The sequence below is a fragment of the Ammospiza nelsoni genome, chromosome 2 (assembly GCF_027579445.1).
Source record: "Ammospiza nelsoni isolate bAmmNel1 chromosome 2, bAmmNel1.pri, whole genome shotgun sequence".
Classification (NCBI taxonomy): Eukaryota; Metazoa; Chordata; class Aves; order Passeriformes; family Passerellidae; genus Ammospiza; species Ammospiza nelsoni.
This window is the reverse complement of record NC_080634.1, coordinates 38,864,421-38,881,495: the sequence shown is the minus strand read 5'-3', so window position 1 is coordinate 38,881,495 and position 17,075 is coordinate 38,864,421. Positions and strand designations below refer to the sequence as shown.

The 17,075-nt window shown below is 41.3% G+C and overlaps 1 protein-coding gene across 2 annotated transcripts in view; it reads left to right on the top strand.

The window, feature by feature from the left end:
* The first annotated feature begins 16,053 nt into the window (after nucleotides 1–16,053).
* The window catches only part of NOX4 (NADPH oxidase 4), a 110,135-nt gene continuing 109,113 nt past the window's right edge, over nucleotides 16,054–17,075 (top strand). The window contains exons 1-2 of one of the 2 annotated variants that reach the window (XM_059467151.1): nucleotides 16,054–16,110; nucleotides 16,876–16,971. In XM_059467151.1, coding sequence (XP_059323134.1) covers nucleotides 16,054–16,110; nucleotides 16,876–16,971 — 153 coding nt within the window. Of the gene's footprint in view, nucleotides 16,111–16,874; nucleotides 16,972–17,075 lie in introns of those variants that run through there. The other variant, XM_059467152.1, reaches the window with a different exon arrangement.

Here is a 17,075-nt window from a genome sequence, read left to right as displayed (position 1 = left end):
CAAGTTTTCTATGGATTTGATTATATTAGAGTTACTAAAACCAGCAATGCTTCTCTGCATTACGTGAATACTCAAAGATTAGAGCTCTATTACTGTTCTTTTACAATGGGATGTGAAGATACTGAAGCTTCTCCCTGCTACCAATACTGAAGTTTTTGACCCTGATTTGTGAACTGCCCTTCTTCATATGGAAAATTTCTTAGTATTTTTATCAATCTCCATGGTCAATTGCTCCTTTTCACTGACATATCAAACATAAAATACTTAGATTATGAAGTACCTTGGTGGTTATTACCTCTCATTTACTATCACAATATCAATCACCAACCTCTGTCAGCCAGTACTGCTGACTTTCTTGGTCCACTTACTAAATCCATCAGTTAACACAAACTGGGCTTTTTCCCATTTTGGCACTCTGGCTAAAAGCAGTTTGCTGTGAAAATATTGAAAACCCTTAAATGGCCTGCTTCAAGTCCTTCAGTATCATTCTTACAAAAACCTTGGCCATGCTGGTGGGCTTGCACTAATTTTTCTATTAGTATCCTTGATATTGATTGCTTTGGCTTTAGTTCATCTTCCTGTGCCCCCTATCTTTGGAAAATATGGAAAGTCACAGTGAAGGATGATGTTAGTCAGTAGTGATGAAGCTCTTAACAAGAGTAGTTACTTTGATATATAAAATGGACTTCTGCCATTCTATGAGAATGTTTCCTATAAGCGTGTCTTTTATAAACTTAAGCACAAGACTCTTGCTGTAAACCAGTGATGCATTTTAGATAGAATATTGCCATACTGTTTCTGTATTAAGTTGGCTTTATTTCTTCTGGAATGAAATCAATGCAAAAGCAAACTTTCCAGCCCCTAGGCTAGGCTACCCCAAGGAACTGACATTTCAAGGAAGTCTGTTGCACTGTTCATTATTACTTCAATTTAGTTCATTGAAATAACAAGCAGACAATGTTCAATGTGATAACAAACTCTTAACGTTATATTACATTTTTTTTTCTTTTTTTCTCATATAGCATGATAAAAGTCCTTGTTATACATCAGTTTATGACTCTCATTTGTTTCTTTCATTTATATAGTTGCATAATCAAAGCATGAGAAAAGTCCAGCTAAATTAGAATTGCACTGATCACACTTCAGTACATGTCTGACACTCCTTTGAAACATCATTGTCTAGGCCAGCTTAAAATACTGGAAGTGACAGAGGGTAACAGCTGAGATTTAGAAAAATGGCACTAATATTTTGTCAATGATTCTTGGTTTCAGAAAGTAAAATGCTCTGTTAGTTGTGTAAACTAATGTGGAGCAGTGCTGAAAATCTCAGAATGTTCTGCTTTTTGTTGTTTTTGTTTTATTTAATTTCTGCAACTCTGCCCAGTTAACTCATTCTTGCTGTCTTTGTTCCTGCTGCAGGAAGGTTATGAGAGCAACCCTTTCCTTAAAATACATGGTTATTTACTTTTTTTGAATAATAGAGATTTTAAATACCAATTCTTAACTTCTACAGAAGTTAAGACAATGACAAAGAATAAGGGTCAATGAGAAACCTAAAGTCAAATTTTATCTTGGCATTCAGCAGAAAAATGCGAATTCTAGAATTAGAAATTACAAACAACAACAGGTAAACCATCAAAGCATTCTTCAGCAAGAACATTGGTTTCTCTGTGGTAGGTTCAGATTCTTTGTTGAATTAGAACAATTTTATGCCAAACAACAGGGAGTTCTTTATTTAAAAAGATGAAGTTTATAAATAAACTGTAACAATGCTACAGCAATCATAGCAAAGGAAATGGATGTAAAAAGTTTTCCTATTGGCATTTACATTTGCAATAATTATACTTAGAAATATTGTGGGATATAAAATAAATGAATAAAACTATAATATGCTATCAGGATCTTTAAAGATGCATTTTCTTATTTAGCATCACAGTGGTTTCTCTGGTTGTGCCTACAACAAACAGATGTTACTCTGAGTAAATATACATGTCTTTGTAGACACATAAACATATGTGTTGTGGATTTTTGCTAAAAGAGATTAAGTTTAGTGTTGTGTCTATAGACAAACAGCACTCATGTGATGCACGGATTTGCCTGGAAGATGTGAAAAACTGTTGCAGCACTTCTCAGGGAATGATGTTTATTTTTGTGTCCTGGGGAATGTGGTGACCAGCCAGGTGCTCAGCATTCCCATCCAGGCATGACTATTGTATCTGACCCCACACCTGTTGATTGGTGCATAGAAGATGATGACTGCAAAATGCTACAGGAATTACTTTCTGCTGAAAGGGTAAATATTTCTATTAGAACAACAGATGATTATGTTCTGACTCCTACAAAATGCCCACCTATTTATGTTTTTACTAATCCTACTAAACCTCTTAGAAACAGTTCAATAGGTTTTAAAGTGACTCCAGCTGCAAGCATCATTTCCCTTCTTCCTTCCCTGCCCAATCTTGCTGAGACACCAAAGTGTTTCTTGAGAACTTTATCTCAAAGCAAGGGCTGCAAAACCTGTTTCTCATACACTCTCTTATGCAAGAGTATCAAGATATGCAAGTCTCTGTCTTCTCCACTCACCTGAGACTGCTAATCCCAAATGGTCAAAAGCATTGTCCTGAGGAATGTTATCCCTCAGGGAGACAGAAGGCATGTGTGGCTTGCTTTTAGTGTCATCTATTTCCAGCATCAGGGTAAGGAACCATATACAGATGACAGAGAGGATTGAGAGGAGACACAGATATAGCAAGAGCAGCTTGGTACAGTAGTAGAACAAGCTGGAAGTCATGGATTCTGCAGTAGACTTGAAAGAGAGCTCTCTTGGTAGAACATCTACTACAGTAGCAGGATGCTCTGCCCAAGTGGAGGTAAAATAGCTTGAGCAATACCCTATTTTAAAAAGTTATCACTGGCGGAAGGAGAATGGGAGTCACTGTGATTTTGGTGCTGGAGGATGCTGAGACTCACCAGCCAAAGTTAAACACTGAGGAAGTGCAATGTTTCCTGACAGAAACTGGCACTGGTGATGATGTGAGAGACAAAGTTCCTGATAAAGCAATCAACAAGTGATAGTACTGATAACTTAGCTAAGGCTGTTGAGCTGACACTGGTGGTGACACTGAGGTGACACTGCTGGCCTGTAGACACATTACTGACAGCCCAGTTCCACTTTTTAATGGGAGGATCTTCTAACATATCCTTTCTCAAAGTGTGTGAGATTTTCTCCCTTGAAGAGGACACTCCTAAAGGTTTCCCCTTGAGTCTGAACAAAATTTGCCCACAACTGGGTATGGGTGAATAAAATCAACCTCTACTCAATAATTATCTTTCTACTTTTAACATCATTGCTTCAACATTGCTTCCATTAAGAGGGCGCTACACTAGTAGTTGTAGCTATCTGTGTAGTAAATAATTTTTATTAAGGTTTTTAGTCTAGTCATCACCACCATCCATTTACACAGATAATTTATTTAGTCATATAAATACATTTTTTTTGCCATCCTTAATCCTGTGGGACAAAATCTTATAAAGGATCAATTACACATGTTGTAATCCTTTAGACATAAGCCTTTGACTAAGTCTGGGGCTAAGATTGGATCCAGCTGCACCTAGGCTTCTTTCTGGCAAGGAGTTTAGAAAGCAAGGGTGTCCCTTCTGCACCTTGTGACACAAGAGAAGGATCTCCCTGATGAACTTTGAAGCTTCCACTCTGCCCATGGCAACTTCCACTTCTACAGTATTCCTTTACTGCCCATCGCTGAGTTTCTTGAGAAGCTAGTAAAGGAAAGGTCTTTTTCACAGAAGACATTGGTATTTTGAATCACAATGAAAACTATCTACCAAAGCCTTGCTTGAGAAAAACATAAAAGTGCCTTTAATTTTTGTAGTTGCATTTTTTAATGCCATGCAAATGTTTATTATATCATCTTGAAATTTATCACAGCATGTCAGAAGATACACTGTGAAATTCTGTATCTCAAATTAAAAGATTCATTGAATACTAATGAAAATACATGATTTTCTGACTCTACTGACTTCTACTGAAATAGTGTGACACAAAGGAAGAAGGTTAAACATCTGATGAACTAATTTAAGAAGCACCTGGTTTTGACAAGTTGTGTTAGCTGGTTAATGTTCTACTCAGCAGCAATGTGAGAAGCTGGGACTGCAGGTGCAAATTCATACTTTTTATTTATGCTTTTCCATTGTAGCAGAGTAAAAACATTACTTGTGATCGTCTTCCTTTTTGCTGCCTGAATTTGACATCATTTAGTGCATTGGATGAGAGTTTCAGTGGCATGTCCACATTCCAGCCTACCCTGGAAGCTGGTGGTAGGGAAAAAAATAAAGGACTAAATCTCCTTGGACTGAGGACTAAAAACATAGGTTCAATACTGGATGCCACTCAATGATAAACTTTAGATCTAATGGTCATCCTCAGTGAGCTGAGATTCCTTCTGTAGTTTTCTTATTTGTTCCACTACCACCATGGACTATGTTTTGGTTTCTCGTAGAGAAATGATCATGTCTCAAAAAAACCTAAAAACAACAATAACCCCACAAAAAACAGCACCAAAACCTCAACCAATCAACCAAAAAATAAACAATTCCCCCTCACAAAAACCCCACAAAAACCCTCCATGCAGGGCATAGTTCCAAAAAAGAGTTTAAAACTCACCATTATAAATTGATCAAATTTCTGTATGTCTGGAAATTTTAGATAGGTAGCTAAGGTCCTCAGGTTACTCAAGAAAGCATGTCTTGGATGTGCTAGGACAATCTTGGTGACATGTAGCTCTACCTGCAGAGAAATATGATGAGAATGTGTCCGTGAATTCCTTCACCAATGTGTAGCAAGGCAAGGAAAGAAGACAAATATGGAGGAAAAAATGAACAGCAACGAGCTCATACAAATAATTTTATGCTGAACTAGCTTTTTCCTATTGAAGCATTCATTTCTGTCAAATAAAATCTTATAGATTTACATACTTAAAAATGCTAGTATCTTAAGTGTTTCAGCACTCTCTTTGTAGATGCTGGGGAATGTTAGTTGATGGAAGACTGTGGCATTGAACTGAAAAATTTATTTCCTCTGGGAAGCAATTTAATTACAGAAAAATGTTTTTCATTTTCACAGAAAATTGACTATATCTTGTTTGTTTATTTCTTTTTGCTTCTGATGTCAGTCCATTACCATAACTGGAAGGAAAATGTAAATGCATTTCATTCCTGGCAAGTGTATTTCACCTTCCCCTTGTGTTTCTTAATCAAATAGCAAAATTAGCTTGGCATTAAAATATTGAAAAATTATGCTGTTTATTGACCTTTGGATTTTAAACATCTCTGTAAATATTTCCACTCTAAATTCTTGAAACATAATTAATATTAACTGTTTATTTGATACCATAATTCACATTTTAGCCTTCCAAAGCAGGCAATAACAGATAAAATTCCACTGAGGGTACAGGGCAATAAAAGAACATTCAAACAATCTGCTCAAGAATACTCAAGCATATAATTCACTATTTAAATGATTTAATGTACTTCAAATTGAATTTGTAAGAGAAAAAACTTTTGCTTTTTAATAACACTTAAAGACTGAATCTGCTTTCAGGCAATAAATGACCAAGTAAGGAGGAGTTGCTGATGTAATTCCAAAAGCCCAGTGTAGCTGAAAGCAAATGTTATTCATCTATTCTAGTTTATAAAGTGTTCATAACACTTCATGCAAAAAATAAATGAATAATGATAAGAAAAATTCTTTTTTGGTGGAATGAGAGCATTTCTTTCAAGTTATATATTTTCCTTAAGATGGAAATTGGAATTACTAAACAATCAATTTTGTATGTAAATGAATTGAAGAAAACATTTCATTAATATCTATACTATTCTTTTATTAATCAGTGGAGCTAGACTTGCAGAAAGCAAAAATGTTAGAAGAAAACATGCATGAAGAAACTAAGTGCTTGCTCCTAGAGTATTTGCAAAAAGTGTTTCTTCATAAAGAATATATATTTTCCTGTCAAGACATCCAGTAACAAACAATATTATCTTCTAATGCATTCCATGTTTTTTTCATCAGCTACAAATCTTGACACTCTTGTTGAAGGTGTCACACCTTTTCTATTTCTTCCTTTTTTTTTTTTTTTTTTTTTTTTTACCCTGGAACACATTCACATGCAAATGTAAATTTTCCTCTGCTTAATATGCAGCAAACTCTGCCCTGCAATAAATTCAGCTTTTTCAGACTTGTCTTTTAGAGAGCAGTAATGTGCCTCATATCTGGTGATATTTATTTTCAACAACTTTTTCATTGCTGGACCTCAGTGACTTCCTATGCTTCTTTCAGTGGAGGGAATGGAAGCTGGTTACAGCCCTTAGTTTCAGTGAGGCTCAACATAATCCACAGTGCCACTGTTCCCAGGGGGAAGCCTTTGGTCAACATTTTTGACCTTCAATACAGCAAGGTGAGTGCAGCAAAGACAACAGTGCTGTCATATAAAGGGTTGGGGTGATACTAAATGGTTATGGAAATAGGCTACTCTCTGCATAGCTGAGGGTGCAACTACCATACAAGAATTTTAATTTCTCAGTTGCGGAATTGGTCTCACACAAACTCCAGACCCACCTTTCATTAGCTTGTGGGTAGGTTCAGTTCAGGTAGCCTCACCAGAAACAATGCTTCATTAATTTGCAAGGGTTTGCATGGTGCTTGTGACTCCAGAGGAATAAGGAACATTAACTCTAATATAAGAAAGACCTGTTATACAGTGAGGAGACTTTCAGCTTCTCCCAGAAGACTGTCCAGTACAAAAGCACAGAAAAGGTAAGTTAAAACTTGTCTCAGTTTCCTACCTAGATACTTTTCAAACAAAAGGCACATTCTGACAAAAAAAAAGTATCAAGAGCAAATCATAAGCCTCTAGATATTCAATAACTCCTAAATGTGTTATTAAACTCGAAATGCATTTAACATTGTCCCAGTTTAAGGCAAATTTGGGACTCACTCCAGGACACTCATAAAGGTTCTCAAGCCAGCAGCATTTTGTGTCAAGGTTTTTCATAATGGCTTTCTCTAATAGAACTGGCTCTATTACTCAGAATACTGAGAACAAGGAGAAATACAAGCCACATTATGTTCCCAGCCTAACTGACTTAATTCCATGCACCTCAGCAATGTTGCTTCCCATTAACTCCTGTGCAAGACTTTGGTTCAACAAAGAGGTTACATATGTGCTGAAAGCCCTCACTGAGCAAAGAAATCCCTTTACTTAACCGTAGGCAAAATTAGACTGGATCTAACTGTGCTTGTTTTGGGGTTTTTTCTGGTTTGCTTTTTTTTTTAAAGGTAAATGTGTGCCTAAGACCTGTATTGGATGAGAGCCTAATTGAATAAAACAGCATATTTGAGTCTATCCCCTATAATCTTCTCCATAATATTCACAATCTTTCTTCTCTAAACTATCTTTCCTGATACTGTTTACCTTGTCTTAGCACTAAATGCAACATGATCCCCTGAAATTTCCATATGGCACTGGGCTTCATAAAACTGAGCAAGGGGTGGAGATCCTCTGACATTATGAGATTGCCTTTGTCGGTCATACTAAGCAAGAAATATGAGTTGAATTTGCAGTGCAATTAATTACCAAGCAGGAAAATTAAGTATTGCTATTACAAAGATAGTCGAATTCTGGTGTAAGGCTATTAGTTCAGAAAATAAGAAGCACATTCTCAAGAAATTTAACGAGAATTTTAATATAAAGAAAGAAGAGAAATGTTGTTTTCAATATTAAATCAAAAGTAAAACATCAGAATTAAATTAGCAATTCCAACCCAAAACCCTGCTACGGAAACTGGAAGGAATAGTGAATCATTGTGATCATTGTGGTGACTTCTGGAAGATGTGTTTGGAGTGGAAGGCCTTTTCTGAAACTGAATCATTTATTAGTCTTCCACTTACTCTGAGGGATATATACAGTCATTTTCATAAAACAATAGAGCTCTAACACCTAACAAGTTCTTTTTTCTTTCTTCACTACTCTCACTGGATAGCTGTTCCAGCACACTGCTGCACCTTGTATAATTTCTGGACTAAATTTAACCATGACCAAAGTATAAATATTTATTCACATATTGGTGTTCCCCTTTATTTAAAGGCTGGTAGAGAGCTTTGCCTCATTAGTGTTTACACTTTTACCTCCAAGCACAGCTGCTTTGTCTGACGGAATCCCGTATTTCTCTCCAAGCCAAGCCGCTCTTGCTCTTTCACTGCAACTGCATTAGTCGCCACCTGCCCAGCAAGTGCAGGTGTATGGCATAGTCAACTGTTATGCCTGAAGTCTGCTCTAATATCATGAAGGTTCCAGTCTTTGCTTACGTGCTTTTGGGTTGGTTTTTTGGTTGGGTCGTTTGCTTTTGGTTTTGTTTTCTTTTTTTCCCTGTTTTGTTTGCTTGGTTTTGTGTTGGTTTTTTTTTTTTTTTTTTTTTTTTGTTTGTTTGTTTGTTTTTTTTTTTTTTTTTTTTGTTTTTCTTTGTTTTTTTTTTTTTTTTTCTGGTGCTGTTTCAGGCCTTCACCTTTATGTGGGCATTTAGAGAATTTTGTATCTCTGGCCATGGCAAGTATTACACTTCAGATTGCCTATCTGTACTGGCAGCAAGACACATCTTGAAGGAAAGCAAAAGGCCTCTTTCAAAATGCAAATTTGAAAGGCAGAGTAATTAGGAGAGATACATCTGAGCAACTATTCCTTGCATCTCCATGTGAACTTCTCTCTCAAATGTGCAGACAGCAGTGAACTTCCACAGAATTAATGTATAGGACTCATTCAAGCAGGTTTTACGAAGACAAATGTAATCCCGAAGTAAATAAGAGTAATAAAGTTGTGCATGGAACCTAATTATAGAGAATTGAGATGTGTGCCAATGTGAATAGACAAATAATGAACTCTCCCTCAGGTAGGAATTTGTAATATCTGGAATATCTCACTAAAATTTGGTCACTCTTTATCTTGTTATGTCAAAACTGCTTTTCTGATTTTACTTTTTATTGTAATCGTAGATAGAAGTCAACTTTATTTCTCAGACATCCTTTGTTAGCTTCATGCCCTCCTTTGCCTTGCCTTTCTGATTTCTTTTTTCCTGCTCCACTAACTTTGTAGTAAAAGTGCAAACATCAGTTTGGCAGAGCTAATGAAGAATAACGTGCTAGCCTCTCAGATCTGCAGTCTTGACACTTTTAAATTTAGACTCTTCCAAGCAAAAATGTTTTTTCTAAGAGTTGAGGAAGTATGAGTGTTTACTCAATGTTGATACTTATGAGGTTTGCATAAGCAAGTTTTTGGATATTGTGTTGTAGACTTTAAGAGTTTCTGTAAACTATGCTCTGTAAACTATGAGAGTTGTAGTTTGTACTATAATTGTTTAATTTTTTTTCCAGTCAACTGAGACTGATGTTTTCTTGACGAGTGCCCTGGGGAACTTGGATACTGCAGATTATTTGGCATTGACTTTAATATCCTGGCACCGAATGATCCCCCTGACATAATGTTAGCATGCACTACGTCACCTTGGGATGTGAGCTATGAGAAATGTTTTATTTCTTGTCTGAAATTACAGCTGCACACTTTTAACCAGTTCTCCCTTTCCACCTGAGTCATGACTGTGCTGATATGAAGCCTTTCTTGACCAGTTTTTTTCTTAGTTTATGGATTGTTCAAAGACTATTAATGATTCCACAAAAACTGTGGTCTCTGTGGGATTATCACCTTTTTATTAAATACTGAAAAGGGATTGATATTCACTATTAGTGTGTTAATGCAACTGCTCAGTGACTTTTTTTTTTCCACACCAGCTCTGTCCAATAACTTTTATTCATGGTCTGGAAGCATTAATAATATTCAGTCCAGTGCTGTAGTTAAAATGGCTAACGCAGTAACTTTGCTGTAGTCTTCACCAACAGGTGCTCCAGACACACCATCCAAATCAAGGAAGACAAAGGCAGGGACTGGGAGGATGCAGACACACCTAACTGTAGGAAAAGATCAAGTTCAAGACCACCTGAGGAACATAAAGATGCACAAGTCCATAGGGCAGGGTGAGATGCATCCAGAGATCCTGAGACAACTGATGAATGAAGTGGCTAAGCCCCTTTCCATTCTATTTGAGAAGTTGTGGCAGGCCAGTGAAGTTCCCACTGGCTGGAAGAGGGGACACATAACACCCATTTTTATAAAGGGAAAAAAGGAAGACACAGGGAATTATAGGCCAGTCAGCAGCATCTCTGTTCCCATCAAGATCATGGAGCAGATCCCCCTGCAAACGATGCTAAGGTACATGGAAAACAAGGAGGTGGTTGCTGACAGCCCTTGACTAAGGGCACATTTTGTCTGACAAATCTGTTTGCCTTCTATGACAGAGTAACAGTGTTGGTGCATAAGGGAAGAGCAACCCATGTCATCTGCCTGGACTTGCACAAAGCATTTGACACTGCCTCACATAACATCCTTGTTTCTAAACTGGGGAGACATGGATGGATGGACCACTTGGTGGATAAGGAATTGGATGGATGGTCCCACTCCAAGAGCTGCAGTTAACAGCTTGGTGAATTTTTTTCAAAGAAATTCCAAATAGAGTTGATTGGCCAAATACAGGAATAATTGGCTGAAAACCTCTGGAATACCATCCTGAGGGACTCTAATGGCCTCTAAAATAAAAGCAATATACATTTGAATCCCTGTAGTATTCTCAGACCTCGTTCCCACCAAAAAAAATAAGGAAAAGGCCCATAAATTCAGTAGAAGGTAGACAGGACCTAAAAGCTTTTAAAAGGAACAAGGTGCAGTGTGTTAATGATCTGTAGATTAGTGGTTCAATTCTGAAATAAGTGCTCAAGAAAATTTTGCAAATAGCTGGAAAAATAAACATAACTGACATTTCTCTCAAATTGTCATGGAATGCACTCCAGCTGTATTTATTATACACATTTTCCCCATGTGCCATGTGCTTGCATTCTTTTGTGATGAATGATGTTGCCGTGTGTTGGAGTCTTCGTGCTATCTTTCTTTGAATCAGGAATGTGGAGGAGGTTATTTGAGAACAAAATACTGAAGGACCTCCTCTAATATTGTTGAATTTGTAGAATGGAGCTGAGCAGTGGCTGAATGGCTTTGTTTAGGAGAGTTCTCTGGAAGCAGAACACAGCCTGCAAATGCTACAGAGGACTCACACCTTGCTGCCCATTTTACCATGTCTACAAGAACTGAGGATCAGAACTCCATCTGTTGTTGTTTGATTTTTCACTGGAAGCCTTTGGACATAAATGTTACCTTTCTGATAAGGCAAACTGTGGGCCTGGGCCATGCCTAATACTCCTATACCCTACAGCAGCAGTAAATAATGCATTACTATGAATCACTTCAGCTTCATGGAAATTAATAAACTTGGCTACTACCCAAACCTGGAGAAGAATTTCACCTTAGGGAGGCCTCCAAATCCATCACAGAGCATACTAGAAAGCAAGCTGATCTTGTGGCATGCAGCAAATGTAAAGATTCAGTTTCAAAAAGGGAAAGAAATGATACAACATGTAATGCCATAAAAGCCATATGCCATTGCACAGGATATTACTCACATGGCACAGATCCTCACAGTGACATGTACTTTGATTGCTATTTTACCCTTATGTTGTGACTGAATGCTAGAATTAAAGGAAAAATTATAAAGGTAAACAGCATGCGGCTTAAGTTAAAAGAGAAAGTTTCCAAGAAACACAAGTTCATTTGTGGGAAAAGCTTTCTACTTCTGGATTTTCTTCTGATTTCAGTTTTCTCATAAACATGTTGAATTTTGAAACTGGTTCTGCATTTTTTTTTCCAATGGAAAAAATAAATGAACTGGCATCCCAAGTCTCTTCTTCCTAGATGATCTTCTCTCTTCCTTAGTGTGCTGTTGCCACTTGGCCAGCATCGCTTTCTGATTTTCTCTCTGACCTCCTTCTCTTGCCTTCCTGGCAGCACAGTGGCTCACTTGGGGATTGTTTCCTTCTCTGACCCCAGTGAAAAGCAGTGGTTGGAAAACTTTCCTAGGATGTGAATGCAATGGCTTCAGCTCTTTGAGAAAGATCCAGCTCTCCCACTACTGGGCAAACACTGTAATCACTCAGCTGTTATGCAGAAGCTGCATTTTTCCTGTTCTCTGTAATAAAGTCAGTGCCAACATTTTCTTCCCCTCCCATGTTCTCAGCGCTAAGGGTAAATATTCTGAGAAGGCGTAGGGGACAAATGCCCTTAGGGATGCATGTAGAATTTAAGGGCCTGTCTGCCTAAATCCAGACTGCAACAGAGCAGAAGATGAGGTGCCTGGATCGCTCCCCAGACTGGAAGGACAGAGTGCTGTGCTCATAACAACACATGCCATCACTGCAGGCACTTGCAGGATGGTCATGACATGCTGACAGATGGAGACACCTAGGAGCTTAGGTGATTTGACTCTCAGTTACACAAGCAGAATTCCAGCACAAGAAAACTTACAAGCCATGTCTGTAACACTGACTACAACATTCAGCGAAGTGTTTGTTATAAAGTACTCAAATACACTTTAGGAGAGTAGATTTGAGTGTAGAGGATGTTGATGGGAAGTAGGCCTGGAAGATGACTTTGCTGATGCAGTAGAAGAAATATTATCAGAGACCCTGTATGTTCAGTCTCTGGGATGGTGCAGTGGGTTGTCCTTGGCTGGATCCCAGGCACCCATCAAAGCCTCTCTATCATTCCTCTCTGTAGCTGGACAGGGCAGAGAAAATAAAACAAAGGTTTATGGGTAGAGATAACAACTGGGAGAGATCACTCACCAAATACTGCCATAGGTAAAACAGGCTGGAATAGGGGTGATTAAATGAATTTATTACTAACAAAATCGGAATAGGATAATGAAAAGCAAAACAAGTTTTAAAAAATATCTTCCCTCATCCCTCCCTCCTTCCCAGTTTTATCTCCAGCGGTGCAGGGAGATGGGGAAAGGAGGTTAAGGTCATTATGTCCCTGTTCAGGGAGAGGAGTCCTTCACCTGCTCCAGCATGGGGTCCCTCCCATGGCAGACAGTTCTCCATGAACTTTTCCAATGAGAAGCAACCATTCCATGAGCAGAACTCCACAAACTGCTACAATGTGGGTCGCTCTTTCTTGCCGTGCACTCCTTCAAAGGACAGGCTGCTCCAGTACGGGCCGTCCATGAAGTCACCAGCCCTACCAGGAAACCTGCTCCAGAACGGGCATCTCTCTCCATGGGTATGCCTCTCTCCCTGCCAGGAGCCTGCTCCATCACAGGTCTTCTATGGGTTCACAGCCTCCTCTCTGGCATTTACCTGCTCCAGCATGGGTCTCCTCCATGGGCTGCAGGGGTACAGATGCCTCACCATGACCTGCACCATGGCCTGCAGGGGAATCCCAGCTCTGGCACCTGGAGCACCTCCTGCCCTCCTTCTGCACTGACCTCGGGGGCTGCAGGGCTGCTCCACTCACACATTCTCACCCTGCTCTTCTCTGGCCCCAGTTACATCTGCACAATAACATTTTTTTTCTTCTTCCTCAATATGTTATCACAGAGTCGTTACATCCATTTCTGACTGGCCTATCCTTGGCCAGTGGCACATCTGTCTTGTAGCCTCTTGGAACATAAAGGAAGCTTCCAGCAGCTTCTCACAGAAGACACCCCTGTAGGCCTCCTCCCTAGCAACACCTGGCCACACAAACCCAGCACAGAGGGCTGTCTACCTTGGCACTGCTCTGTCCAGTTACTTGGACAAAGCACAGAGACCATTATAATCAGAGGATGAATGCCCACAAAACAGAGATGAGCTCAAATGGTTTGAGTCATACTATAACTTTTCTAATTGTTTGGATTATAACTAGTGTCTGTGGTCATTTCTGAGTGCTCTTAAGTTTAAAATACACACTCATATACATCTGGAATGGCTTAAAATTGAAAATTAACTGAGCCTTTTCTGTGGAGGAAGAACGTACATGTATTAGTGTGGCACTGGTCTTTGACAGACTCTTTTTGGGCTAATGATTCAAAGCCCTTGGCTGTTTCCAGGGAGAAGGAAAATAGGGGTGTTTTCTACAAAAACACATTCCTTGCCCTGTACCTAGATATGATGTAGGATCCAATGTGGATGAACATGAGTCATGTGCTCCACATGCCTTATGGCACTTTGTAAGTAGGCAGTGAAGTGCTGCCTCATGAGTCATCAGCTTCAAGTGAGTGGGCAGTCAGATCCTGCATAAGCTGATTTTTCAGAGCCATTTCTAATGTGCAAATATAGCAGGGACAATTATTTTGGTTTTGTTTTTGTCTCCTCGGCTTCTGTTTCAGCCAAAGCCCCATGTTGTTAGGCCTGACATATCCTTCAAGTTTTATTTTGTGCCATCCCATCTTTGACATGCTTGTCCAGAGAAGAGTCATCATCTGCTTCTCTGTAAGCAGTTTCCATTTTCCTTAGCATTACAACAGAAGCAAAAAAGTGAATGGAAATAGCAAAAAAGATAAATAAACTGTACTATTTCTTCTGCTGTTAGGGCTGCTTTGGCATCAAACAATGGTTCTGTTGAGTCTTAAATTCAAAATATGTATTTTTTCCTTTCACTAGTTCTCCTTTTAGTGTCATTAGATGATATAAAATGGATGTAATCCTACTACTTCAGAACTTCACCTAAAACTTCATACAGCCACAGAAATCCTGCCACTTGTTGAGACAGAGCTCCTGCTGCAGCAAAAACACTCTCAACTGAGTTTCAAAGGCGCCTGACTTGTACTCTTTATTCCCAGGACCACACAGGGGTCAGACATGCCCTCCACCTTGATACAAACTGCAGAAAGATGGCACTTTGCCCTCTTCCATTCTTCTGGATCCTCGGTGTGTGGCACATAAGGAACTCAAAAAATGGCAACTTGCCAGATAATAAGACAGCCAGCCAGTCAAACTGGACTGGACAAGACAAGACTATTCAGCACCACTCCTCGGACTTGGCGTCTCCCAGAACACCATCCTTACTCTGCTGTCAGCTGCCACTGCTATCTCAAGGAGCAACCTGTGCACCACAACACCTGGTGGAACTGTTCCGCTGTCTCACAAGGCTGTCCTGTTGGAAAGCTGCTAGCAACAAGCATTGTTTTCAAAAGATTTTTCTTAATATAAAAATCAGTATCCAATGCAACTTTGCTTCAAACCCCACCCTCCCCAAACCCAAACTAAACACGAAGGCCACCAGTAAAAGCAGACTGCCGGCAAAGCACAGCAACCCATACTCTGGACACTGGATGTGGAATTGCCCACAGCCCCTTTTTCTTGGCTGCTGTTTGACTGCACACCGCTGTGCCGGCACACAGGAGGCAGCTTCTTCCAGTGTCCTCCAGGGACACCTGATGGAGCAGGATCAGACTTCAAATCAATAACACATCCTGTCCCTTCCCGGCTTTCCAGGGCCTCACGTGCTGCCCGAACAGTAGTTTCTTGGACAGCCTCTTTGTTTCACGCGAACTGCAGAGCAGTTGCATGCACGGCTGCTCCCCCGCTCCCTCCTGCTTTCTGGATCACATTTCATCCCGGCCGGGGATGGGGGGTCGGGCAAGTGGGATCCCCACGGACGGGATTCTCTGCGGGGAAACGCTCTTCCCAAGGTGGGGGACGCGAGGAAGGGGCCGCACGGCCCCGCAGCGCGGCGGAGCAGGGCAGGGCAGGGCAGGCTGCCCTCCGGAGACCCCGCTCCGTGCCGGGCAGGGCAGGGCAGGCTGCCCTCCGGAGACCCCGCTCCGTGCCGGGCGGCTGCGCTGCGGCTCCCGGGGCGCTGGGCCGCGGACAAAGGGGCAGCGCCGGCGGCACGGAGCCGGGGCCCGGCCGGCGGCGCGGCGGGGCCGGAGCGCTACGCCCCGGCGGCCGGAAGCCAGGGCGGGGGGTGAGGGGTGGGGAGAGGGGAGGGCGGCTCGGCCCGGCTGAAAAGGAGGGCTCGCCCGGCGCCCCCCACCCTCCGTCCTGCCCCGCGGGCGTCCCGCACCATGGCGCTGTCCTGGAGGAGCTGGCTGGCCAACGAGGGGAGCAAGCACCTCTTCCTGGTAGGGGCGGCCCCGGCGGCTCCCCTCAGAGGGGCTGACCCGCGGGGGAGGCTCAGGAGGGGCCGGTGGGTGCTGGCAGGCGGCGGGGGCTGCCCCGAGAGTCGGGAAGCCTGGGCACCGCGTCCTGCCGTGAGGGGCACCGCGTCCCGGCGTGCGGGACAGGGCTCCCAGCGTGCGGGACAGGACGCCGTGCGGGTGCCCCGGCTCGGACGGGTGGGCGGGATGTGCTCCGAGCGCGTCCCGGTGCGCGGCTGGCCGGGATGGGTGCAGGAGGGTGCCATGGCCCGGGACAGTGCCCGCCTCCGTGCCCTGCCCGGCTGGCACACGCTGTGCGTGTGCTTGCTCTTTGTTAGGCTCTGTTTGGGAAAGTTTGGGGGAGAAGGTGCAGCTTCTTGGAGGTCATGTTCTTTACCTTCCTTTGTCTCTTTGTTGTTGTTTTTTTATTCTTTGAGTCTCTTAAATGCAACGTCCAGCTAAAGATTTGGGATAGCGTCTTGTATGGGAGTGCTTTGCCAGCTCTCGGTTGTCGTGAGACAGAAAAAAGTTTTGTGAAGTTCAATGAAAGTGAAAGTTTCCCACATAGGGGCACTTCCTTTTAATGCTTTAAAGCATAATATGTGCATGAAGTTTGCTTTTCCATTCCATTTACGTATGTTTATGAAGCTACAGACCTACCTATGAGTTTTATGAATGAAATGAAATGAACACTGGGAAGTTTGCACTCGTAACTTTCACTTACAATCTCTTGTTTCTGTTTCATTTCAGTTTTTCTGGCTCTCCCTCAATGTATGGCTCTTCGGGAAAACCTTCCTGCTTTATAATCAAGGGCTACAGTATTATTATTTGCATCAGATGTTAGGGGTGAGTGACCTGGACATTACTTTTTGCCCTGGAAATTGGGATGTTCGAGGATGGGATAAGGGGCAGAATGAATTTGCTAATCAAAAATGACACAATCTACCTGT